The sequence below is a fragment of the Eucyclogobius newberryi genome, unplaced genomic scaffold, assembly GCF_026437365.1.
Source record: "Eucyclogobius newberryi isolate DKJ021-1_F unplaced genomic scaffold, fEucNew1.0.hap1 SCAF_2, whole genome shotgun sequence".
Lineage (NCBI taxonomy): Eukaryota > Metazoa > Chordata > Actinopteri > Gobiiformes > Gobiidae > Eucyclogobius > Eucyclogobius newberryi.
Window position 1 is genome coordinate 29,471,582 of NW_027315834.1, and position 25,000 is coordinate 29,496,581.

General features: G+C 40.3%; 1 protein-coding gene across 2 annotated transcripts in view; it reads left to right on the forward strand.

Annotated features, from left to right (window-relative positions):
* Positions 1 to 25,000, forward strand: part of ptprz1b (protein tyrosine phosphatase receptor type Z1b) — a 73,782-nt gene that overhangs the window by 47,300 nt on the left and 1,482 nt on the right. The window contains exons 7-30 of one of the 2 annotated variants that reach the window (XM_072454956.1): positions 1,341 to 1,498; positions 7,532 to 7,679; positions 8,217 to 8,398; positions 9,125 to 9,251; positions 9,645 to 9,697; positions 10,514 to 10,921; positions 11,988 to 12,123; positions 13,825 to 13,959; positions 17,903 to 18,044; positions 19,061 to 19,152; positions 19,263 to 19,348; positions 20,548 to 20,568; positions 21,282 to 21,378; positions 21,458 to 21,537; positions 21,929 to 22,063; positions 22,138 to 22,266; positions 22,442 to 22,599; positions 22,703 to 22,838; positions 22,922 to 23,068; positions 23,730 to 23,823; positions 24,319 to 24,392; positions 24,462 to 24,593; positions 24,719 to 24,871; positions 24,966 to 25,000. The exon at positions 24,966 to 25,000 is cut by the window's right edge and continues 108 nt beyond it. In XM_072454956.1, coding sequence (XP_072311057.1) covers positions 1,341 to 1,498; positions 7,532 to 7,679; positions 8,217 to 8,398; positions 9,125 to 9,251; positions 9,645 to 9,697; positions 10,514 to 10,921; positions 11,988 to 12,123; positions 13,825 to 13,959; positions 17,903 to 18,044; positions 19,061 to 19,152; positions 19,263 to 19,348; positions 20,548 to 20,568; positions 21,282 to 21,378; positions 21,458 to 21,537; positions 21,929 to 22,063; positions 22,138 to 22,266; positions 22,442 to 22,599; positions 22,703 to 22,838; positions 22,922 to 23,068; positions 23,730 to 23,823; positions 24,319 to 24,392; positions 24,462 to 24,593; positions 24,719 to 24,871; positions 24,966 to 25,000 — 3,058 coding nt within the window. The remainder of the gene's footprint in view (positions 1 to 1,340; positions 1,499 to 7,531; positions 7,680 to 8,216; positions 8,399 to 9,124; positions 9,252 to 9,644; positions 9,698 to 10,513; positions 10,922 to 11,987; positions 12,124 to 13,824; positions 13,960 to 17,902; positions 18,045 to 19,060; positions 19,153 to 19,262; positions 19,349 to 20,547; positions 20,569 to 21,281; positions 21,379 to 21,457; positions 21,538 to 21,928; positions 22,064 to 22,137; positions 22,267 to 22,441; positions 22,600 to 22,702; positions 22,839 to 22,921; positions 23,069 to 23,729; positions 23,824 to 24,318; positions 24,393 to 24,461; positions 24,594 to 24,718; positions 24,872 to 24,965) is intronic. The other variant, XM_072454957.1, reaches the window with a different exon arrangement.

Sequence of the window (25,000 nt, forward strand, 5' to 3'; positions counted from 1 at the left end):
TTTTTCTTCTGTATCTACTTGGCTTTCAACACCGACATTACCCCATGTGTGGACAAATAAAGTCTATCTTATCGTATCTTATCTTACACAAACTCACACATCACACTGGTTCTGGAATCAGTCACATTGAAGCCAACTGAGTAAAGTTAAAATAATAAAGGAATATCTTATCTTATCTTATCTTAATTGCACGATAATAACTGTATATATAGCTGAACGCAACAGCAGCAAATTGCCAATTGTTTCATTTCTATTTCGTCTACTACATGTTTTGCTTCTATTATACATTTGGTTTGCTTTCTTGTGTACTATATTAAAGGTGCCATAACATGCTTTTTTTCACGTTTCGTAGTCTATCCTAAGTGTATATTTGATAATAATAAGGGTTGTGCAACACCCTTAACATAATAGTTAAGAAATATCACCCAGACCTTGGACCCCCTCACCAACCCGGAAATGCAGACGGCTTGGTTTGATATTCGCCCCCACCCTTGCAAAGAGCGATCTGGCTCCCCCGCCCAACCCGTGACGTAGTCTCAGAGCGCGTGTGTGCCCCGCCCAACCCGTGACGTAGTCTCAGAGCGCGTGTGTGCCCCGCCCACCCGTGACGTAGTGTTTGCCCCACAGCTGTCTGCTCCGCGATGCGCAGCTCCGCGCCAGTGAGTGAGAAACGATAGAACTTCAGATCAACACTACTTTGAGACTAAATAAATCTGGTGTTTATTCTACAGCGTGCGCAGAACAGATATATCTATAGATCTATATATAAAAGTCTTATGTCCATCGCGCTCTTATTTCCTGGTTTTTCGTATCGGATAGAACTTCTCTTCGTTTATTTTCCCGGTTGCTGCATCAACTGCCACATAAACCCCTTCACTATTGTGATAATAGTAAAGAGTGCGATATCATTAATGACATTTTGGGCCTCTTTGAGCCGTGTTTCGTCGTAAATCGAAGCAGAAAAACTCCGGACTTGTACGGGAGACACAAGCAGCGCGGAGCCGGGGGGAAGGGGGCGGGAGGCGAGGGGGAGGCGGGTGGAGAGGGGGGAGGGGGAGGCGGGTGGAGAGGGGGGGGGGGGGGGTGATGGGTATGTGGGTATGACGCGGTCTTGTAGACACCCCCCGTCAGTTTGGAGATTCGCGGAAAGGAGATAGTCTGTACTATAGCTAAACACTGCGGGAATCAATCAAAAAAACACTCCGGGTACATATATGAAGCACAAATAGCAATGTAAGAAGGTTAAAAGCTCTGAAAAGTTGATTTTGCATGTTATGGGACCTTTAAACATGCATTCTGATTTATTCATATTCATTTTTTTTTTTTTTTTTTTTTTTCAGGTAAAACAGAGGCCATCGCACCGTTTGCCCTGCGTGCCCTCCTCCCCAACAGCACAGAAAAATATTACATCTATAACGGGTCCCTCACAGCCCCGCCCTGCTCCGAGACCGTGGAGTGGGTCATATTCAAGCACACAGTTCCCATCTCGGAGACACAGGTCAGTCCCAAGACAAAAGCAATGTTTCAGCTGATATTAGCCAATCAAATGTTGAGCCAAACTTGTCGTGCTCTTGTATTTGTGAAACACCTCGAGCTTTAAAGTGATGTAATGTCACTCGTCTGGAGATGAATAAAGCACTACAAATTATTAGGCCCGAGCCCCAGCAGGGCGGAGGGCCTATTGCTCCCGCAACGCTGCCGAAGGCAGCGTTGCAACTGTCTTACCAAACATGCGGGCGCAGCCCGCATGTTTGGTGCCCCGTCGCCCCTGGCAAGTACAGTGAACTAGCCCATGCCGAAGGCATGGATCATGCATACTTACTCCTGCTATGACAGAAATAGTCAACAATTAGTGAATGGGCGTAGCCCATTCACTAATTGTTGACAACAGCAGCGCGAAGCGCTGCATTCCTCCAAAAACCCTCCTGGCATCGTCCCGTATGCGAGAATCCATGCCGCAGGCATGGGCCATGCTTGTATCTGCTCAAATCAATGGAAGTCTATGGGGAGTGGGCGGGGCATCCCGACGGAATAGGGAGTGACGAGCGCGTAAGCGCTCGTAATGATAATTCCACCCCATGGCGGCATCGGGAAGGCTTAGAGCTTTCAAACGATGTATCATTTGTTGTTATAGTAAAAACGGCTATATTGTTTTTGCTAAAAATATTATTATTATTAGGCCCGAGCCCCAGCAGGGGGAGGGCCTATTGCTCCCGCAACGCTGCCGAAGGCAGCGTTGCAACTGTCTGACCAAACATGCGGGCGCAGCCCGCATGTTTGGTACCCCGTCGCCCCTGGCAAGTACAGTGAACTAGCCCATGCCGAAGGCATGGATCATGCATACTTACTCCTGCTATGACAGAAATAGTCAAAAATTAGTGAATGGGCGTAGCCCATTCACTAATTGTTGACAACAGCAGCGCGAAGCGCTGCATTCCTCCAAAAACCCTCCTGGCATCGTCCCGTATGCGAGAATCCATGCCGCAGGCATGGGCCATGCTTGTATCTGCTCAAATCAATGGAAGTCTATGGGGAGTGGGCGGGGCATCCCGACGGAATAGGGAGTGACGAGCGCGTAAGCGCTCGTAATGATAATTCCACCCCATGGCGGCATCGGGAAGGCTTAGAGCTTTCAAACGATGTATCATTTGTTGTTATAGTAAAAACGGCTATATTGTTTTTGCTAAAAATATTATTATTATTATTTTTCTTGTTCTTCTTCAGCGCTTTGATCTCTAATTTGACCCCCTGAACATGCTCAAAAACTCACCAAACTTTGCCCAAAATTCAGAATCGGTGAAAAATTTTATTTTTTCTGGGCCATTTTTTTTTTCGTTAAAAAATGGCGCGACAGCGCCACCGACAAAAGTCAAAATACATTGCGCCTATGGGAGACGCCCCGAGGTCAACTTTGGCGTAAAGCTACGAAATTCGGGACACGCATTCCTCTCGTGAGGATAAACAAAAAAAAACATTGTGGCCACGCCCCCAAACTTACCCTATGGCCGCCATCTTCCTTTGAAAATGAAAACAAGCTGAGTTAGCCATTTTGTTTACGTCAAACTTTGACGAACTCCTCCTAGGGCGTTTTGCCCACCGACTTCAAAATCGGCGTACGTCCTCTGGACAAGTGGGGCATCTAAAGTTATTCAATTTTTTGAGATACCTTTTACGGTCTGTGTGCGGCGCAGCCGCAAAGTTGGACAACTTATTTTGGAATATTGCAGGTCTAAAAATTGCTCCCATTTGATCAAAACCAGTCCGATTAGGACCAAATTTGAATCAGTTGTTAAACTTTCTAGTTTGGACCAGTTTAGGCTGACAAAATTGAAATGGCAGTGATAGCGCCCCCTACAGAGTGACCTTTAAATTAACATTGAAGGTCAAAAATTAGTTTTACCAAAATTGTCTAAACTTTACCCAAAATTCTATTTTGCCGTCCCGATCACAAAAGCCAATCACAAAAATGCCTAAATTTTTACGCCGTAGTCGTAGCGATGACAGAAACCTCCCATGTTATCCCTATGGGAAAACCACAAAATCTCTCAAATTACCACATTTTTATGTTTTACACTTTAACGAAGTCCTCCTAGTGCGTTTTGCCCACCAACCTCAAAATCGGTGTACGTCCTCTAGACAAGTGGTGTATCTAAAGTTATCCAAATTTTAAGGATAACTTTTACGGTCTTTGTGCGACGGAGCCGCAAACGTTTCCCAGAATTCTGACTATTTGGCCTTCAGAGTGGCCTATAAACAATAGAGTTTTTCCAAATGACATGATATTTTGAACAAAATTCTAATTTGCCATCCTGATCATAAAAGTATGAGAGCCAAAGTCATATTTTGTACGGCGTAACCGTAGCGTTGACAGAAACATCCCATGTTATCCTTATGGGAAAATCGTAGAATCGCTCAAATCACCACATTTTTACGCTTCACACTTTAACAAACTCCTCCTAGGGCGATTGTTCGATCAAGTTCATATTTGGGGAAATCATCTACACAAATGGGGCATCAAAACTTACCCATATTTGGATTCTAAGTGCTACGGTCTCTGTGTGGCGGACCCGCAAATATATGTCAGAAATGGGAAAACAGCGAAATCTCTAAAATCACCACATTTTTACGCTTCTAACTTTAACGAACTCCTCCTAGGCCGATTGCCCGATCAAGCTCATATTTGGGGAAAATCATCTACACAAACGGGGCATCAAAAGTTATCCATATTTTGATTTTAAGTGGTACGGTCTCTGTGCCGTGGAGCTGCAAATATACTGTCACAAATGGGAAAAACGCCAAATCCTTGAAATGTTCACATTTACGCTTCACACTTTAACAAACTCCTCCGTGGGCAATAGCTCGATCAAGCTTTACTTTGGGAAAAATCATCTACACAAGCGGGGCATCAAAAGGTATCCATATTTTTATTCCAAGTGCTACGGTCTCTGTGCGGCGGCGCAGCAAATTTGACTGACACTTGTGTTCATTTGCACTGGATTGGCCATGTCCAATGTGTCGCCGTCTGTCAAGTTCTTTTTTTATTCAAGACACAATAAGGGCGCCATCTTTATCAAGTCAAAAGCGCAGAGTCGGAAGGCCGGCGGCCCGCGAGGGCCGTTGGATGCCGCTTGCGGCTTTAATTATTATTTTTCTTGTTCTTCTTCAGCGCTTTGAACTCTAATTTGACCCCCTGAACATGCTCAAAAACTCACCAAACTTTGCCCAAAATTCAAAATCGGCGAAAAATTTTGTTTTTTCTGGGCCATTTTTTTTTTCGTTAAAAAATGGCGCGACAGCGCCACCGACAAAAGTCAAAATACATTGCGCCTATGGGAGACGCCCCGAGGTCAACTTTGTCGTAAAGCTACGAAATTCGGGACACGCATTCCTCTCGTGAGGACAAAAAAAAAAAATCATTGTGGCCACGCCCCCAGACTTACCCTATGGCCGCCATCTTCCTTTGAAAATGAAAATACGCTGTGTTAGTCATTTTGTTCACGTCAAACTTTGACGAACTCCTCCTAGGGCGTTTTGCCCACCGACTTCAAAATCGGCGGACGTCCTCTGGACAAGTGGGGCATCTAAAGTTATTCAATTTTTTGAGATACCTTTAACGGTCTGTGTGCGGCGCAGCCGCAAAGTTGGACAACTTATTTTGGAATATTGCAGATCTAAAAATTGCTCCCATTTGATCAAAACCAGTCCGATTAGGACCAAATTTGAATCAGTTGTTAAACTTTCTAGTTTGGACCAGTTTAGGCTGACAAAATTGAAATGGCCGCGATAGCGCCCCCTACAGAGTGACCTTTAAATTAACATTGAAGGTCAAAAATTAGTTTTACCAAAATTGTCTAAACTTTACCCAAAATTCTATTTTGCCGTCCCGATCACAAAAGCCAATCACAAAAATGCCTAAATTTTTACGGCGTAGTCGTAGCGATGACAGAAACCTCCCATGTTATCCCTATGGGAAAACCACCAAATCTCTCAAATTACCACATTTTTATGTTTTACACTTCAACGAACTCCTCCTAGTGCGTTTTGCCCACCAACCTCAAAATCGGTGTACGTCCTCTAGACAAGTGGGGCATCTAAAGTTATCCAAATTTTAAGGATAACTTTTACGGTCTCTGTGCGACGGAGCCGCAAACGTTTCCCAGAATTCTGACTATTTGGCCTTCAGAGTGGCCTATAAACAATAGAGTTTTTCCAAATGACATGACATTTTGCACTAAATTCTAATTTGCCATCCTGATCATACAAGTATGAGAGCCAAAGTCATATTTTGTACGGCGTAACCGTAGCGTTGACAGAAACATCCCATGTTATCCTTATGGGAAAATCGTAGAATCGCTCAAATCACTACATTTTTACACTTCACACTTTAACAAACTCCTCCTAGGGCGATTGTCCGATCAAGCTCATATTTGGGGAATATCATCTACACAAGCGGGGCATCAAAACTTACCCATATTTTGATTCTAAGTGCTACGGTCTCTGTGTGGCGGACCCGCAAATATATGTCAGAAATGGGAAAACAGCGAAATCTCTAAAATGACCACATTTTCACGCTTCACACTTTCACCAACTCCTCCTAGGCCGATTGCCCGATCAAGCTCATATTTGGGGAAATCATCTACACAAATGGGGCATCAAAAGTTATCCATATTTTGATTTTAAGTGCTACGGTCTCTGTGCCGTGGAGCTGCAAATATACTGTCACAAATGGGAAAAACGCCAAATCCTTGAAATGTTCACATTTATGCTTCACACTTTAATGAACTCCTCTGTGGGCAATAGCTCGATCAAGCTCATATTTGGGAAAAATAATCTACACAAGCGGAGCATCAAAAGTTATCCATATTTTTATTCCAAGTGTCACGGTCTCTGTGCGCTGGAGCTGCATATTTGACCGACATTTGTGTTCATTTGCACTGGTTGTCCACATGTCCAATGTGTCGCTGTCTTAGTTCTTAGATAATTGCGTTAGCGCCATCTCTGTAAAATGCAGAGCAGAGTCGGAAGGCCGGCGGCCCGCGAGGGCCGTTGGATGCCGCTTGCGGCTTTAATTTTACTTACTTTTACTTACTTTAAAACTACGCATTTCCTATGACAATGGAAACATCAATGTTTGGAATGTACTTTTGGCAGCAACATAAAAGGCAATCACAAAGAAATGGATGACACAGAATGAGCCAACTATTAAGAACTGGGCTCAAATAACTATAGACATTTATTAAACAGAAACAAAAATCACCTTCACTGTCAATTTGAAGACCAACATGTGTCACAATCACTGGAACATATGGAATAAATATGACAATCGACATATGTCAGGCAACCAGTGAAACAAAAGACAAAATAATACCGGCAATAAAAATTGTATAACATGAACCTCTTTTAGAAATGACCCAGTTCATGTATAGTAACTTAATATTCAGTTCAAAGAAAGCCTAATCCATTCTGCTTTGGGATCTGACGACTCCCTCGTACCTCATCCGTCCTCAGATTATTCAGATTGCATCAGCAGAGGTTGAAATCAAGAGGTTTCCCAGGACTTTTGAACTTACTCTGAACTCGCTTTCAACTCGCTTTGATCTGAAAAAACAAAAACACTCACACACACGCACTATATGCATCCAAAAGTTGTAATTCATTCCTCCTGAAAAGTACTTTCACTGCTTTTCCGCGTCATTCTGGTTACAACTGTTGTCACGATACATTCACTACATGGTATAGTTCAATACTTGTCCCGTACGTGTAATTTGTGTTTAGTAAGTAAGTAAGTAAGTAAATTTTATTTATATAGCACCATTCACAGACACAGGTCACAAAGTGCTTCACAAAACACAGAATAAAACAATAAAAACACAAAAAACTTACAGTGAACAATACATATACAACAATATACAGTAAAATCAGTCCGTAAAACAAGTGCATTTAAAAGGCTTGACTAAATAAAAAGGTTTTAAGCTGACCCTTAAAAGCAGTAAATGTTTATGTTTTTTCCTGCTCTGCGTCTGTCCCAAAGCTGGAGGTGTTTTGTGAGGTGCTGACCCTGGAGCAGTCTGGATATGTCATTCTCACCGATTACCTCCAGAACAACTTCAGAGCGCAGCAGCAGTTCATGGGACAAGTGTTCGCCTCCTACACCGGGGTCGAAGAGGTCCTCACTCCAAGTATGACAACATGGAATTTAATACATATTGACCAAGAAACTGGCAATCCTCAGACTAATTAATCATTTCAAACACTGCATCCAGACTGTATTGCCTGTTTTTCATTCATATTTTTTGTGTATAAATTACATAATCAGCAATTCAGAGTTTATTTTTATTTATTTTTAACATATTTAGTACTAAAAGATTCACTGTCAGCATGAAGCTTGTTAGCAATATAACTCAAAATGTTATAAAGTAGAACTGGGTTTGAATTTCCCACAGAAATCAAATTTTTTTCTCTTTAACACATACATTTATTACTTTGTATTTGATTGTAATTGGTCGCAGCCTTAGAAATCTGCAAGTTTCCGTCATTATTGAAAAATCCTTCCGTTTAATAATATGGTATTGTAATTCAAGCTCATATCTGGGGGTTGTATCTTGACTTTTGCGTAACAGAATGGAGCAAAATCCCTAAATCCACTCTAATCCTCGACCTGTGCCTTGAAAATCACGGGGCCCCTCATCATATCGACCCTTGTCTCCCCGTTGCAGCCTGCAGCTCCGAGCCGCAGAACGTGCAGGCGGACGCTCAGAACGACACGACTCTGGTGGTGATGTGGGAGAGGCCCAGGGTGGTCTACGACACCTCCATCGACTGGTACATGGTCACGTATCAGAGGCTGCAGGGGCCGGAGCAGAGGCAGGAGTACAGGACCGATGGGGACCAGGACGTGGTGAGGACACTGTGGGGTTCTATTGTAGTCCCAAGGCAGGTTTACATGGAAGACAAAACAGTGCAAACATCAAACGACACAGGACACAGGACAATAAAAGTGCTCTCAGACCTGGTTTTTATTCATCCACAGTTTACGGTGCAAGTGGAAAGTGATGAACGTCCTCCTATTGTCAGAGGAAGACTATTCACTTTAACAGAGAGCACGGTTCGTCCAAATTAACTGAACTGAAAAGAAAATATTCTATCTTTTGAATGGCGGAGTCGTCAAAAGGCTGCGTAGCTGAAAAATATGAATAGAGCGAGCTGGAAAGCAAAGTATGGCACAGATAAAAGGTGCTCAAATGACTTTTAACAATGTTGTTTCTTCATCAAAGCTTATGGGTTCCCCCCTTCTTTCACAACTTTTTTAAGTAGTGATAAGTATTTTCATTACTAATTTGTATTACATTATAATTTTTAAGCTATTACCCACACTATTTGCAAGATTTTTCTAATGGTGGCATGTTAGCGCAGCGGTTAGCACGCTCGCTTCACCCTTCGCCTTTCTGTGTGGAGTTTGCATGTTCTCCCTGTGTCTGTGTAGGTTTCCTCTGGGGACTCCAGTCTCCCTTACCACTAAAAACATCTCAGTGGGACTTTCCTGCTTAAATAAATAAACAAATGTTATAAATGTACATTATCAAAGCAGATAATGACTGAATTCACCCTGTGTTGTACTTTTCAGGGTGCGATCATCTCCAACCTCTTGTCCAACAGTAGTTATGTGGTGCAGGTGGTGTCTGTCTGCACCAACGGGCTCAGAGGGAGGTGGAGCGACCAGATCATCGTGGACATGCCCCAGGAAGAAGCGGGTAGGTTCAAGACATGTACTGTATGCAGTATTTACAAGAGAACATTGGATTTGCTGTGTTGAAGGTGTGCAAAATTAGAACGTTGGTTATATTGACTGTATTAAACTAAATTAAAAGATTAGATTTTTTTTTTCTTATGAAAGAGCATGCCAGGCAAGGAAAGTGTATTAATAAAACACACTCCATGCAACCCACAGTGCTTCACATCAGTTCATCACAATAAAAGACAATAAAAAATTAAAATACAAGTAATAGTAGTGAATCCAACAATAACCCAAAGGTGTCTATGGCTCGATGCACACAGACTGTGTGTGAATAGTGTGAAGTTAAAAGTGCTGTATTACTGTTTAATGACCATTTATACCATTCTGTACATTTTTCTGTTCCCTTCAGAGACTGATTCAGACACTGACACTGTCTCACCGGACACAGTCCTCAACACAGAGGTACAATTATTTATGTTTCTTAATTAATTCCTTTTGTTTTTCAGATTTGGGATTAGAGCTTTGCCTTTGTCTTGGTTGTTCATGTAGATAATGTGGTCAAAAGGACAATAAAGTAGATTTATTAGAACTAACTAAAAAATATAAAAGGTATTTCACATTGAAATGGCATGAGTGAGTCAGACGTGTTACACAAAGAAAGGCTGTTCTGTTCATGTGCCATTTAGAAAAGCTGCAGCCAGAAGTAATTTCACCAAAGAACGAGATGCAAATCGCTGGTAATAATTGAACCTGCCTGTCACAGTGCTCTGAATAAAAAGCTTGTGAAAGGAATATTTTACTAAAAGAAGACAATGTCATTATATTTGTTCATGAATCTACAGTCATTTCTTCCTTCTGTGAATTATCATTATTATGAACACAGGAAGGTTTAGGGAAACCTGCAAAACCATTAGATTGTTAAATGTTAAGAGATTGTGTTACTGCAATAATAATACCAAGCATATGACCTAAATAAAAGTATATATGCTACTATGTCTACATCTATTCTACCAGTAATATCAAATTCTGTTTCTGCAACTACTAATTACAGGGCATTTCCACTACTATATATTTGCTATGTGCTATTTTTGCCCTGCTACTACTACTACTACTACTACTACTACTACTACTACTACTACTACTACTACTACAACAACGGTTTACAAATAATTAAACAAAACATGTTATATGTTTATATACTTGATTAAAAGTATATGGTTGTATACTAAATACTATAAATAATAATAACAAACTAAACACTTTTACGTTGTTCCCTAGGTCTTATTTAAACCAAACTGGGAGAAGCCAAAGACACAAAACCAGTTGAACTTGTCCCCAGAAGACCACAGTCCAGTAGAGGAAGTCCCAGTGGAGCAGACCAAGGTCTACCAGAACCTGCCCAGACCTGGTCCGGCTGTAGCACCCAAGTCCAAACTGGACCAGAGTGTGAAGAGGTCCAAGCCAATTAAGTCCAGAGACCAGGGCCTGAACTCCATAGAGGAGCCGGAGAGGGTCCCTGTGGGCTTTGGTCCAGGTTTAGATCCAGGGTTTGGGGGAAATGGGGCCATATGGATCCTGGAGCCCACAGAGCAGCCGGGCTTTCTGTTTCCTGTGCCCAGAACTACAGCTCAGAGCCCGAACAGCAGGAAACCAATCACAGAAGAGACATCACTGGCTGTGTCCCAGGTATATGAGGATTTAGGTTGTGTATTATTATTATTATTAACATATTGTGTATTATATGTGTGACCCTAGCTTCAAAGAGGTCACACCGGCACTCGAGTTTTTGAGTTTTTAACCATTTCATAATTGTTTTCCCTCCTCATTTGCGGATTGTTTAACTATACTATTTATCAGTTTTGTAATTTTGATTAGGAAGACTTGTTTCTCTTACAAAGTTGTTTTAGAGCAATGCAGCCGTCTACATGACCAAAATGTAAAATAATTATCTATTTATGTTATAGTTTATTACCAACTAACAACAACAAAAAAGCATCTCTTTAACATAGTGGTAATCGTTAAAATACACTTTATTTTCCCACATGGAAAATTGTCTATTAATCATCCCTTGTTTACACTTGGGTTAGCTCAGGTCCTGAGGGAAACTCATCAATGCAGCACCTGGAGACTTATTTCTAAATCTAAAGAGAGATCTGAGAGGGATCCGTTTGGACTACTTGTGCATTATCTTATTATACATGTTTTAAAACTCCACGAGATAGAAATCTCTCTTCCATGGGCAACCCTGGCCAAGTGAAGTGCTAAATTACAAAGACATTTACTCTAAACTGCAGTAAATCACTGCAGGACTACATTTAAACTCTGTGGGAGCAGCATTTAAAAAGTGTTCTTTCCCAAATCTGCTCGTACTCACGGGACAAACAAACGATAACGATAAACACAGGGTGTAGTGGCTTTTAGCGCTCTGTTAAAGGAAGCATGAAAAGGAAGGAACACTCAAGGACATCCAATGGGTAAACTCTGAACACTCAGAGCACTCAGGCCTGGCACACTGCTCACAGTCTGTGACCTGTGACCTGTAAGACAACCTGTCACAATCCTTAATGCACAGTGATAAACCACACAGAAAGATGAAAGGCATTTTATTGTTGCATTAACATAAAGAACAGCACCATGGTCTAACAGACTCCATAAATCACATTCAATAACATGATGTGCCTGCTGTGGTAATGGTCTCATTGTGACTATAGTGATCCGTTAGTTCACATATTGGTCTGTGTCTTGTCTCCAGCCTCCAGACATGGACTCTGCAGCTGAAGACTTCACTCAGCTCTCAGAGGAGGCCCAGGTCACCCATGTGTTTCATAACGACGCTGTGCACTTCACCAAACCTGAAACCACCTCAGCTCCGGTCACTACTGCTACAGGTCAGACATGTTTGAGTCTTCTCTCATTTTTCAGTCTATTATCAAAGCATACATTATACATGCCGCTGTCTTATTTGCCTTGTTGTTATAATATCTTAATATAACATACAAATTAGAGATTTGTTCTAGCTCATATACACTAATTATACTGAAAAGAAGAACTATGTTGCCACTATAAATGTATTTATTTTATTTTATTAGAAATTTGTTAGCGCATTGCTCGTTTTTATTTCAATCTGTGTAAAACAAAAAGGAATTACACCTCTTAAATCAGCTCAAATGTTCATGTCGCTAAAGTTTCCTTTTTTGTCTGTAATTATCACTTTCCTTTTGTGATGACACTGATCACAGCTCCTATGTTTTCACACTAATTTAACATAGGTTTATAGGCTAAATGCTCCTTGTGGTGCAATCGTGTCAGTGTATATTATAATATTTGCTTGTAAATGTCCGTACTGAATATATGACAGCTTTGCATAATGATGCTTGTCACATAACCGTTAATGCAATTCCTCTGAGGCCAGTTTAGTTTTGATGGTGACAAATTGTCTGTCATTGGCCTCTCCAGTTTCTGTGAGTCAAAATGTCACGATATATTATCCTCCGTCTGTCAAATTAGGATTTTAAACGCTGCCCCACTGACTGGTCATTTTAGATGTCAAGACAAATTAGAGTTTTAGCCATCACAGCAGTTCTCTAAATGCTATCAACATTTTGTGTTTCTGACTACATTTGCTCAATGTCGAGGAACAGACTCATTATGCCAAATCAACTTATGTGAGCTTTTAACCTTGTTACAGGCGTTTCCTCTTCATCATCAATGTTGTATTTTCATTGATCAATAGATGTTTGAGGAATCCTATATTGTCCTGCAACTGAGGCTCGAGTGCTTAAAAAATTCCTGTTTTCACCTTCCCCCTATCCCTTCCCACATCCCTGTACTTAGCTGTGATTAAAACATTCAGACTCAAGTAGACACTTTTTAAAAATGAAAACATGTAGACTACAATCTGCTGCTTGTTACAGTACAATGTACCTTTTAAGAGGGGCTTATCAGTTCTGCAGTTTTGGACAGGAACAATAAAACCGTTTCTATTATTAAGCCGTTTTAGATCAATATTGCAGCTTATGTGAACAAAATGTAAAATGGTGATCTACTTAAAAAAAAAAAAAGCATAATATGTCTCCTTTAATCTTTTGGCAAATCCCTTAATGTAGGGCAGACACACAGAGACACAATTACACCGCGTGCACTGCACCCACTGCACCCGCTGCACCCGCTGCACCCGCTGCACCACTGTTGTCTCATGGACTGTTACATTAAGTAGACAGAGACTAACACAGTCTTGTTTGAGCCCAGTTTAGACCTAATGTAGACTTGGTTTGGTTCTATTAGTCCTGGTTTAGGCTGCGTTCACACAAACTACTTCCAGATTGGGAGTAATAATGAGATCAGGGCTAAACCAGGTCTACATTAGGACTAAACTGAGCTCAAACCAGGACCAAACCAGAGCAAGTGTGAATGTGTCCTTAATATTGGCTTAGACCAGCTTTAGTTCCAGGTTTAGTCCAATTTTGATGTGGTGTGTGCAAGTATGAACACACTCAACATGTTTTATATTGTGCTCTTGGGGCTTCATAATTAAGACCAAGTTTAGACCTGGTTTGGGTCCGAACATGATTTAGTGTTGTGTTTTACAGAGTCCGCCGGCTCTGAGTGGATCCCTGACCGAGAGACCACACTCAGTCACGCTTTGGTCCATTCGGTCTACAAACCCTTCACTTCCTCATCTCTGCTGCGAGTCCTCATGCACACCACACAGTCCATATACACAGGTCAGTCATCTTTATACCAGATCTATGCTAAATAGAGCTGCTTTGGTGGAGGGGCTTCCAAAAAGGGCTCCTACACAGTATTCTGCTTCAGTATTGCATTATTTGTCACTGAGTATGTTCATAAACTGACTCAGTGACGTCATATTAAATGTGTTTCTGGACAAATTCAATGTTTGTCCAGATCAGAAACAGAAACAAACTGTATCACAATGACAGTCACTTTTATTTATTAAGAAGATTATGTATAATTAGTTATTAGAGTTGTTTAGAATTGAGATTCTTTTTTTAAATATATAATTTTTTAGAATTAAATAGATTCTATATCAACATTATATTTCAAGAGGTTAGCATTTATTTCACCTTCATTCTCATTTCCAAAGATAGAATAAAAACAATTACTTAACTAATTGAAATAATAATTGCTGTGATAGCTCTATTAGAAACTTTAAACTTTTATTTCATAGAATATGAAGGGACTTTGACGTTACAATATGGTTGCCAGGTAACCGTAATGGAATGAGCTCTTCTTATGTTATATCATTGGCTGCTGCTCATGTCCAGGAAGTACAATTATGAACTTTATTATGAAACTGGGGAAAATAGGAACAAATATCGTAAAATCTTAAATATAATCCCGTTCACAATGTTTTAAAGGATGTGTAGTCCAGCCTTTCATGTGCAATTTAAGGATATTCTTGAATTAGCAGTGTAAAGTGTGTAGATTTGGGCAGATTGAGCACTCATATCAATGCTGCCTCTGTTATTGAATCCAGCCTTTAGTGTGAATCGTACATTGTGTATGAGCCCTTTTCACGTCTCAGCCTGTGCATGTGGAGTTTAAACAGCAGGACATGATTGTGGCCTGCTCTCTGTCCTCTGATGCCTAACGACTGTCTGCTGCAGCGGCTCTGGTGCTTCTGGTCTTTGCTTTTATATAATGGAGAAGCCTGTGTATTTCTCTGATTCAAAACAAATACATATATATATATAGAGAGAGAGAGAGAGAGAGAGTGAAAATGCGGCTCGTGCTTCTCAACATGAGGTCATTCTTCTGAGGCTCTGCAGAATCCACTTAAACCCACTCTGGGCTGTATTTTTCTCTTCGTGTGTCTTCTGGCCGCTTTTCTCTGTCTGTGGAGCGCCCTCTGGTGGTGGATGTGTCTGGTCTTCTTTGACAGTGTTCCCACAAGTTATGGAGAAGAAATGTGTGTAAAATAAAGTATATTTTGAAAGAATATTTAAAACTAAACCTAAATATTCATTCTTTCTGCGATAGGACAGTAATAGCCATAGAAATTAGCAAATGCAGGGTTGGGAAGTGACTGAATACATGTACCAACAATAAGTATAGGCATGATAATATAATGCACTCTTTATGAAAGCATTCAGAATACAATACACGGATTAGACTAGTAGTAACAGAATAAGTTACAAAATACATTTTCACGCAGGTATTCAGTATTCAGTTTTTTCCCCAACATTGTTTGTAGGAAACTGAAACCCGTTAATATATCTGATAAGCCAGCATTTGTATTATTTATTTATATTTTCCCTTCAAACATCAGACTTTAATCTGATTGTGACGTTTTAGTGTTCTTGGTTCATTTTATGTTTTCTTCAGTCCATATGTCATTTTACTGTGGACTTAATTTGATATAAAAGATTATAAATGTGCTCCTGGCCCGTAGTGTTTATTATTCAGAGGAAATTGTTCACGAGCGACTGTGGGAACTCTGTTATTCTTGCCAAGTATCAATCACTTTTTTTGATTCAAGTTCTTCCTTCTTCGAATCACCTACTCCAATTTCAATATTTCCCACGAGAATTGGCTCTAAACTCTTGACTTGTTTTGCAGTCAACACAGTCGCTATTACGGAACAGCCTTCTGACTCTTCGACAGTGTCAATCCAATCTCAAAACCCGGAGACTCAAGAAAGAGCAGCAACTGAAGCCAATCCTTCCTTTAACGATTACGGCAGCGGTTTCCTCTTTTCATCTGGTTTCTATGAGGTCAATGAAAGTCCAACTATGTCCAACACCATCTTCTTAAAAGCTTCCCGTCCCATATCTTCAACAGCTTTACAAGAATCCACTGCACTGGACTACGGAATGGAAGGAAGCGCTTTTTTAAACGTACTAGCAGGTTTTGACGATGAAGTAAAGCTAGGAGAAAACCAGAAGTTGAATGCACTGAAATCGTTGATAGATTCCAAGCAATTTTATGATGCATTTCAAGAATTTGGCTCATCTGTGCAAGGCAGCGGGTCTGGAGATGTCACAAGTCGAGAATCTAAAGCAGCAGACACGGCTGACAGTGAACGTTTACTTAGGCCATCTGTGAAAATGCTAAATAATGCCAACACAACAAAAGAAGATACTGAAGTGGCGAATAATGACAATGAAGGATCTGCAAGTGGGATTTCTAACTGGTCTGCAGATGTTAGCGGCTCGGGAGATTTGCTAAATGTTACAGAAAGTCAGAATATTACAAATGGTACTCAAGAAGCAAGCGCTGATGTGAGTTTTGATTGGGAAGATCCAGAGAAAGCAGGAGAAATAGTAAAGTATCGCACAAATGGTAGCTCAGTGGGGGACATTGAGGCGCAGGCGCGTTTGGTAGAGGAAGAGGTGGTTTCTGAGGGGCGTTCGGGGGGCGCGGTGCAGTCGGACCCCGGTTTGGTCTCACAGTTGCCGGGGCGACTCGTGCCTTTGCTCAAACTCACAGAGGCTTCAGAGGAGAGAGCAGCCACAGGGACAGGTATGACCATAACAGTCTTGAAATGTGTTCTGCTGAGTGGGGGGAAGGGCAAATAAATGATAAAGCAGGTTCTGGGGTCACTCATAGAAATGACCAGCTTCAGCCTTTGTGGATTCACTTTTTGGAGATTAGATACGACGATATAATGTGCGTCGAGAGGGAAATCTGGTTCATGTCCTGCATCGAATTTCAGAATGTGAATACAATCTATTCATGGATTTCAGACAGTTTCCTCCTGATCTGAAAGTTTTTGTGAGGACTTTTCTGCTGAACCCCCTGGTGACGTGGGTAAGGAAGAAAGAAGGAAAGAAAGATGTGGTTTCAAATGACTATTTAGTTCCCACATAATGGATTTTTTTCCCCTAATTCGTGCCGACAATTGACCTAATTCTTTCCCACAAAGAAGCCAAGTTTATCAAATGTAGGTACAGTAGCATATTGTATCTATCTACTCGGCATACAAAATCCATAGATATGCAGATATATGCAAAATATACTTCAGCGTGTTACACATCTATACTATTCAGATCAAGAAATCTTGACTATTTAATATTAATGTTAATAATTAATATTGAGTTATTGTTCTATAAAATTATTTATTTTTGAAAACATCCCTGAAGCCTGAAGGTGGCAGTGCACTTCCACGGTGGCTCTAAATACCAATAACAAAGGAGAATTCTTGAATGGAAGCTTAATGAGAACAAAAGGGAACAATCTAACTAATTCAAGGGAACAATTTAGCTCATTTGTGGGTAGAAATTCCATTATGTGGGAACTAAATTGTATTTTGAGGCCATAAATTGATGTAGATATTCTTACCTCTGCACCCATTCATAAGATATGATATTTTGATTTAAATTGCTTTTTTGCTATGTCGACAGAGAATTGTCGTAGTTTTAAAGTGGGTTGCACCATTATCTACCACCAACATCTAAAGGTGCAAGAGTTAGGTTTTAGTTTGGCTATTAATAAACGCACGGCTCAAAGCTTAGACCTGGTTTAGATCTGGTTCTTGGAAAAACAAATGAGTTTTAACTTGGCATAAGAAGTTTGAGGACCACTGACTTCCATCACCAGAAATGTTGAACATAAATGCATGTCACTGAAGCTGTTTGTTGACCATCATCTTGTGCAGGGCGGTCATTGTTTGAAAACTTGTCCTCTCATACTGTACCTGTCCACCAGAGGGCAGTAACAGCAGCCATGAGTCCAGAGTGGGTTTGGTCGCCGTGGACGCGGAGAAGAGGACGGTGGTCCCTTTAGCCGTGGTCTCTACTCTGACCATCCTGTGTCTGCTGGTGCTGCTCGGGATCCTCATCTACTGGAGGTATTCACCATGGAAACAGCATGTCAAACACACTCTCCACACAAGAGGACTCCACTGCAGTGGCTTTTTTGATAAATAGTAGTTTTATCACACGTCTTTCACTTGTAGTCAATGAGTACTGAGTAAAATGTGCAGTTATTCTTCCCACTAAAAGTAAGTCATTACGTGCCAATAGCTTTATATTGACAAAAGACATACTTACCGGTACATAGGCAAGGCAAGTTTATTTGTAGAGCATTTTTTCATTCACAAGGCAATTCAAAGTGCTTGACACAGAAGGAAAAATGCATTAAAATCACAAAGAAATTACAGAAATGGAAATACAATAAGATTAACTAAACAAAAATAAAAAAAAACACCTAGCCACAAAGGGTAACGTGTTTTCGGAGTCCAACTCCTTTTTAAATCCTTTTTAATTCAGTCCAACTGATTGTCTAAACTAATGAAATCACAAACAGAAAAGAGAAGAGTGCAAAGAGAAATCCTTTCAGTCATAAGCACAGCTAAACAAAACTGTTTTAGCTTAGATTTGAACATTGTCAGAGTAAAAGCCTGTCTCATATCTTCAGGAAGACCGTTCCAGATTTTAGCTGCATGAAAACATATTTGCTACTCGTTTAAATTCTATGGTATATTGGCTGAACAAAATCCACACAATCATACGTATGCAGTCTAATACTTGCATCAATGGGAAAGAAAATATAGAAATGCGATTTAAAGTCAGAAAAGTTTCTCAAAGCATTTTCTTTTTTTTACTTTAACTTGAGTAATTATTTAAGCCACAATATTTTACCTCTATTTTAGTCAAGGCAGGGTTTTTTTTTTGCAAAGCACAATTTTAACACAAATTAATTTAAGAAAACATGCATTAAAATCACAATGCAAACAAATGAAACAATAAATACTTTTAGTTATTACTTTAGTTTTTTTTAAAGTTTTTCTTAGTTACTTAGTCCTGTTTGTCCTCTTTACCACTCTCTGCTCCTCACTTACATTCTGATATCTCCGCTTCATAGAAATTGTTTCCAGACGGCAGATTTCTATCCAGATGACAGTGCGTCTCCCAAAGTGGTGTCTGCTCCCTGCACTCCTCTGCTGCTGGCCACAGGTAACTCTAAACTGCATGATACTGTGTTATGATCTTATCTGCAATAGTTACATAGCTACATAATTACATAGTTACATATCATTTCCATAGTAACGTCCTCTCCGTTGCAGATGGACATGAGCCGCTGACGGTGAAACAGTTTGTGAAACACGTCCTCGATCTCCACGCCACAAACACCTTCTCCAAAGAGTTTGAGGTAAGTCGTTTTCGTCAGGTGTTTAAGCCGACCACGACTGTTTGGTTCAATCAATCGTTTATATTGATTGATTTGAGTTGTTCGCTCGCATATAAACCACCACAACAGTGACGCTTCATACTGTGTGTCACTAACCTCTGTATATGGCAGGGCTTTACTCTTGTACAACAGCATGTGTAGTCTAGATAGTACAAGTACAAGATAAACATCAGAATCAGAAAAGTGTATTGTCATTGCCATTGAACAGAATTCACAAACATAGGAACTTGCTTTAGTGATTCGATGCAACATAAAACAATGAACAATGATAAAACAACCTATATAAAATCAAAAAAAGGGAAGGGAAACAATTTAAATCTACTATAGGATAAAAAATTAAAATAGGCTTACTATGTACCGTATTTTCCAGACTATAAGTTGCACCAGCCAAAAAATGCATAATAGTGAAGAAAAAAACATACATAAGTCACACTGGAGTATGAAATGCTGTTGCAAGTGTGAAAATAACAAATAATATCACATATAAGTCGCTCCGGAGTATAAATATATAAGTATAAGTCGCACCCCGGGCAAAACTATGAAAAAAGATGCGAATTATAGTCCGGAATACACAGTACACAAAATGTACAGTTAAATCATCATTGTCACTATGGGCATAATGTTTTGATCAGGGCAAATATATACTTCAGACAGAAATAATAATAAAAGATAACCTGATTTTACTGCACAGTACTCTTACGGTGTCAGTAACATTTATTGTGATCTTGTGGAGGGAAAATGTGAATTGGCACGAATGGAAAAGGTTATGTTCCATCCCCACTGCAGCAAACATCAAACAAACAGACAAACATATGACATCTGTAGGCTTAAGGGACTGCAATTCGAATATTTTTCATTTCCCAATACAAAATACACGTTTTTTTAGATCCATAAGAATACAAACATTATTATTATTATTACAGAACTACTAGCCCTTTGTTCCATGAGTATTACATCCATGAGAGAACTCTGCTTTACTTTACTTTATTGTCCGACTCTATCCCACTGTAGTCGGCTCATGTTGTCCATGTTCAGCCTGTTTTTGTGACGCCCATTTTCTCTCCTGAAGAACTGACCTGTGTTTGTGTGTCGCCTCCTCCCTCCCTCCCCCTCCCCCGCCACCTCCTCCTCATCGTCTGCATCTCACCTCCCTCAATTAGATTCTCACTGAGTTTTCAGAGGTAAGACCCTCCAGCCCATTTCTGTAAGATTATACTGTGTTGTTTATGTGTTTGTAGCATAAATGAATCCTGTCACTCTCACGTTCTCAAACCTGCGTGTGCCTTCAATGTGCCTGAATGTTTCTGGTGGAGGTCAAGTCATCTGCTTGTATCCGTGGAGACACTGCTTTGTCTGGAATGTTCCACAGTATAGCCTTAAAAATGTCTATATCCATGGGAACAATCAGGTACCGCCACGAGGGTCAAGTGACAGGTCAGATCTGTGGTGAGGTGGCCTTGCTTACACCAAAATACAAAAAATAATAATTAAAAACAATAATAATTAAAAAAAACAAAGCAATCTCTGTGGAAATAAGCTTGTCGCAGAAACCCTTCCAAAAAGGTTCATAGTGCACCTTTAATTTTTATCAATGTTTGTCATTTTCATACTCATTATAATGTATTTTACTTTTAGAAACATCTCAAAACAAAGTGGAGGTCTAAAACAGGAGAAACCTTGAACTAAACTATGATGACTAATCACAGGATGGACAAGAACCAAACCAGAACTAAATCAGGATTAAAACAGATCTAGAACAGGAGAACTGAACTATGAGATGATGAGATCAATAATAGTCTTTGAAACAGGTTGTGTCTCCAGCCTTCAACTTCATAACGCATAACAGTATTTGATATTCGTGAAAATAAGAGTGAATCTTTGTGTGTGGTTCCAGGAGGTGCAGGCGTGCACTGTGGACATGGGCATCACCGCCGACATCTCCAATCACCCGGACAACAAGAGCAAGAACCGCTACATCAACATCCTGGCCTGTACGTGTCACAACACTACACAGATGTATCTTTATATATAACTATATGTGCGTCTTGAAACAGTATTTTCTTCCTTCAGATGACCACAGCCGAGTGAAGCTCTCCAACAGTTTGGACAAAGAAGGCTGTGGAGATTATATCAACGCTAACTTTGTCGATGTAAGTCTGAGCAGCTCATGCACAGCTCATACAAATATTTGTTCAACTAATCTCACTCAAAAGAGGAAGATCCATGTGAGATAAATTATTATTATTAATATGGTTTGGCATTTGTTTCAACACATTTCCTTTTATTTAAAGCTAAATATCTGTCAACGGGGTAAGAACATTAAGCTTGAAATTAAAAGTATTGCGAAGGTTACTATCGGTAATTTCTCAAAAAATTAATATATGATAAAGAAAAATGTGAAAAGTTATCAGCACTCTATGGCAAAGTGGTTAGCATGGAGCTTCATATCTAACCTGTGTGGGCTTTTTCTGTGTGCAGGTTGCATTGTGTTTGGGTGGGTCCACATAACATGGCTAACGCTGTCATTTCCTTTGTGTTCAGGGCTATGAAAGGAGCAGGGCTTACATCGCCGCTCAGGGCCCTCTCAGAGCCAGCAGAGAGGATTTCTGGAAAATGATCTGGCAGCAAAATATTGGGGTCATAATAATGATCACTAACCTCAAAGAGAAAGGAAGGGTACGTCTCTACTTTACTTTAGAAGTACAAGGTCTATAGTAAACAAAATCTAACGGGTCATTATGTATGTTCAGACCAAATGTGACCAGTACTGGCCCGAGGACAGTGAGGAGGACTATGGGCCGTACCAGGTTTCTCTGAAAAGCACCAAGACTCTGGCCTACTACACACTGAGGACGCTCTCTGTGAGAGACACTTCAAAGGTAAAACACACACTATCTCAAAAATACTGAACCAAGTACTAAAGTAGGTATAGGCACCTTTTAATGCTAAAATACAGTGAATAAGTTGAACTTTGTTCCAGTTTTGTAAATCCCATATCTATTCAAAATGGTATAATAGTGTCTGAGCTCACTACTCACTCAGCCCTCTCCTCAGTCGTCCCAGAGGAAAGGGGACCACACGGTATTGCATTTTCACTACACTCAGTGGCCGGACATGGGGGTCCCGGAGTACACCCTCCCAGTGCTGTCCTTCATCAGGACGTCCTCTCTGTCCCGGTCTCAGGACATGGGCCCTGTCTTAGTCCACTGCAGGTAAACGACTCCATATTTAGTAGTGATGTTGGTCTTTTAGTTATTGTACCATCATCTAAATGTTTACCCTGTTTACTTTTGAAACACTGTTGTCCTGTCTCAGTGCCGGAGTGGGCAGGACCGGTACCTACATGGTGATCGACAGTATGCTGCAGCAAATCCAGGACCAGGGCTCAGTCAACGTCCTGGGCTTCCTCAAACACGTGCGCACTCAGAGGAACTTCCTGGTCCAGACCGAGGTGAGGAGGATAACTTTACTCCATGTACTGCAGAAATACACTGCAGAAATGTACTTCATGTGATGTGTATCTGTGTGGTGCAGGAACAGTATGTGTTCATCCACGACGCTCTGGTGGAGGCCATTTTGAGTCGAGAGACGTCTGTGACCTCTGACCTCCTGCACAGTTACGTGTCAAAGCTGCTGACCCCAGGGCTGTCAGGCCGCACACGCATGGACAAACAGTTCAAGGTGAAACTATGACTGTCAAACTATTATGCACTTAAGAAAAATATATATATATATCACAAGTTAGACTCACAGTTATTATTATTTCTCTGGTTTAGCCAAAAATACACAAGATAAAAGCATGTTTTTGTTTTGTTTGTATGTATAAAAACCTGTGTCCTTATTTGTCCACAAACTTGACTATTCCTGCTTGTTTCCATGGAAATGCATAGAACTATATATAAATCCATGAAGAATGGAAGAACTTTCTATTCCCATGGACTCATGCAGGTGACCTTCCACCTCTAGAAAGTCAACATGGTGTTTCTTTAAAAGCTTTATTTCAAATAAACGTGCCAGAGAATGGTTCAAATTGCATCAAATGTTTTTGTTGTTGCTTGAAATAATAGTCATTGCTAATAATAATTGCATTTAAAATTGTATTTGACAAAATGTATATTGAAAGAATGTTAACATAGCTCAAATGTGCCCCATTTACATGTACATAAAATAAAGTTATTGAAATAAAAATATATCTGTAAAAATGTCACAAAACAAGTCAAATTAAAATCCAAAACTGCTCAAAACATAACAGATTTTTGTAATTCAAAGATTTTAACATATCTGTTCCCTGTTTTACAGTATATTGTTTTGTACAGAAGTGAAATGTGGATTTGTTTTGCAGCTGATCAGTCAACGACAGGCCAAACACGCAGACTACAGCACGGCTCTGAAAGAGGGAAATGCAGAGAGGAACAGAGCCAAAGCGCTCATGCCTGGTGAGAACTCAAGTCACATTGTCCTAACCCATTTTACACAACTATGTCTCAACTAGGGCTAAACTATTTTGAAAAATATCAAATTGAGATTTTTTTTTTTTTATGTATTGAAATTGTAATTTGTACCAAGATTCCCTTCAGAGTTCACCTTTTAAACACAGGGATGACTTAAATTGTACTGCTGGACTAAAGGTGCGTTCACACTTGTTCGGTTCTGGTTTGAGGCTAGATTAGTCCTGATGAAGACTTGGATTCTAGTCCTGGTTTAGTCCTGGTCTAGGCTAGTTTCCAGATTTAGTTCAAATTGTATGTAGCAAGTGTGAACGTTGCCAAATGAATCCAGTCATCACATGCATTTGTTGAAGTCGTAACCTTAAATCAAACATTACCTGGACAATCTTTGTGTTTTTGTGCAAACCTTGTGTTAATATGTCACTGGTAGTTTGTTGTTGCATATTTGATTAAAACATTCAAAACGTGTGTTAATTGTTTCAGTGGAAAGATCCCGCGTTTGTCTCACAGCCTCCGACACTAACACCACAGGCTACATCAACGCCTCATACGTCATGGTAACGCCTCTACCACAGTTTAGTTACAGTTTTACTACTTTATTATAACTGTATTTTGTGTTAAAACAGGGCCATCATCACTGCAGAGAGTTCATCGTGAGTCAGACTCCTCTTGGCTCAACGGCGGAGGATTTCTGGAGGATGATTTTAGAAAACAACATTCAAACTGTGGTGTCTCTCACTGACACACAACACTCTCAGGTGAGAAGATCAACTTTACCAGGCTTGTGTTTTGTGTTTAATGTCCTTATCATTGTTTTAGGCTTAAGTAATAATATGAATCAGTCTCCTTTTTCCATTTATCACCTTGTCTTCTGTGTTCTCAGTCTGAAGAGGATTCGCACGTCATGTACCGTCCAAGCCCAGATCGACCAATCAGCTTCAAGGATTTCACAGTGTGGTTTTCCTCAGAGGAACACGTCTGTTTGTCCGGCGACGAGAAGATTTTAGTGCAAGACTTTAAACTGCACTGTCCACAGGTGAAAAAATATACATCATCATTTCTCCTCTGCTCTCACTTTTCCAATCTTATTTTTTATTTCAATCTTATGTGCTTTGTCTGGTTCTTTGCAGAGTAATTTTGCACTGGAGGTGCAGCAGTACAGCGC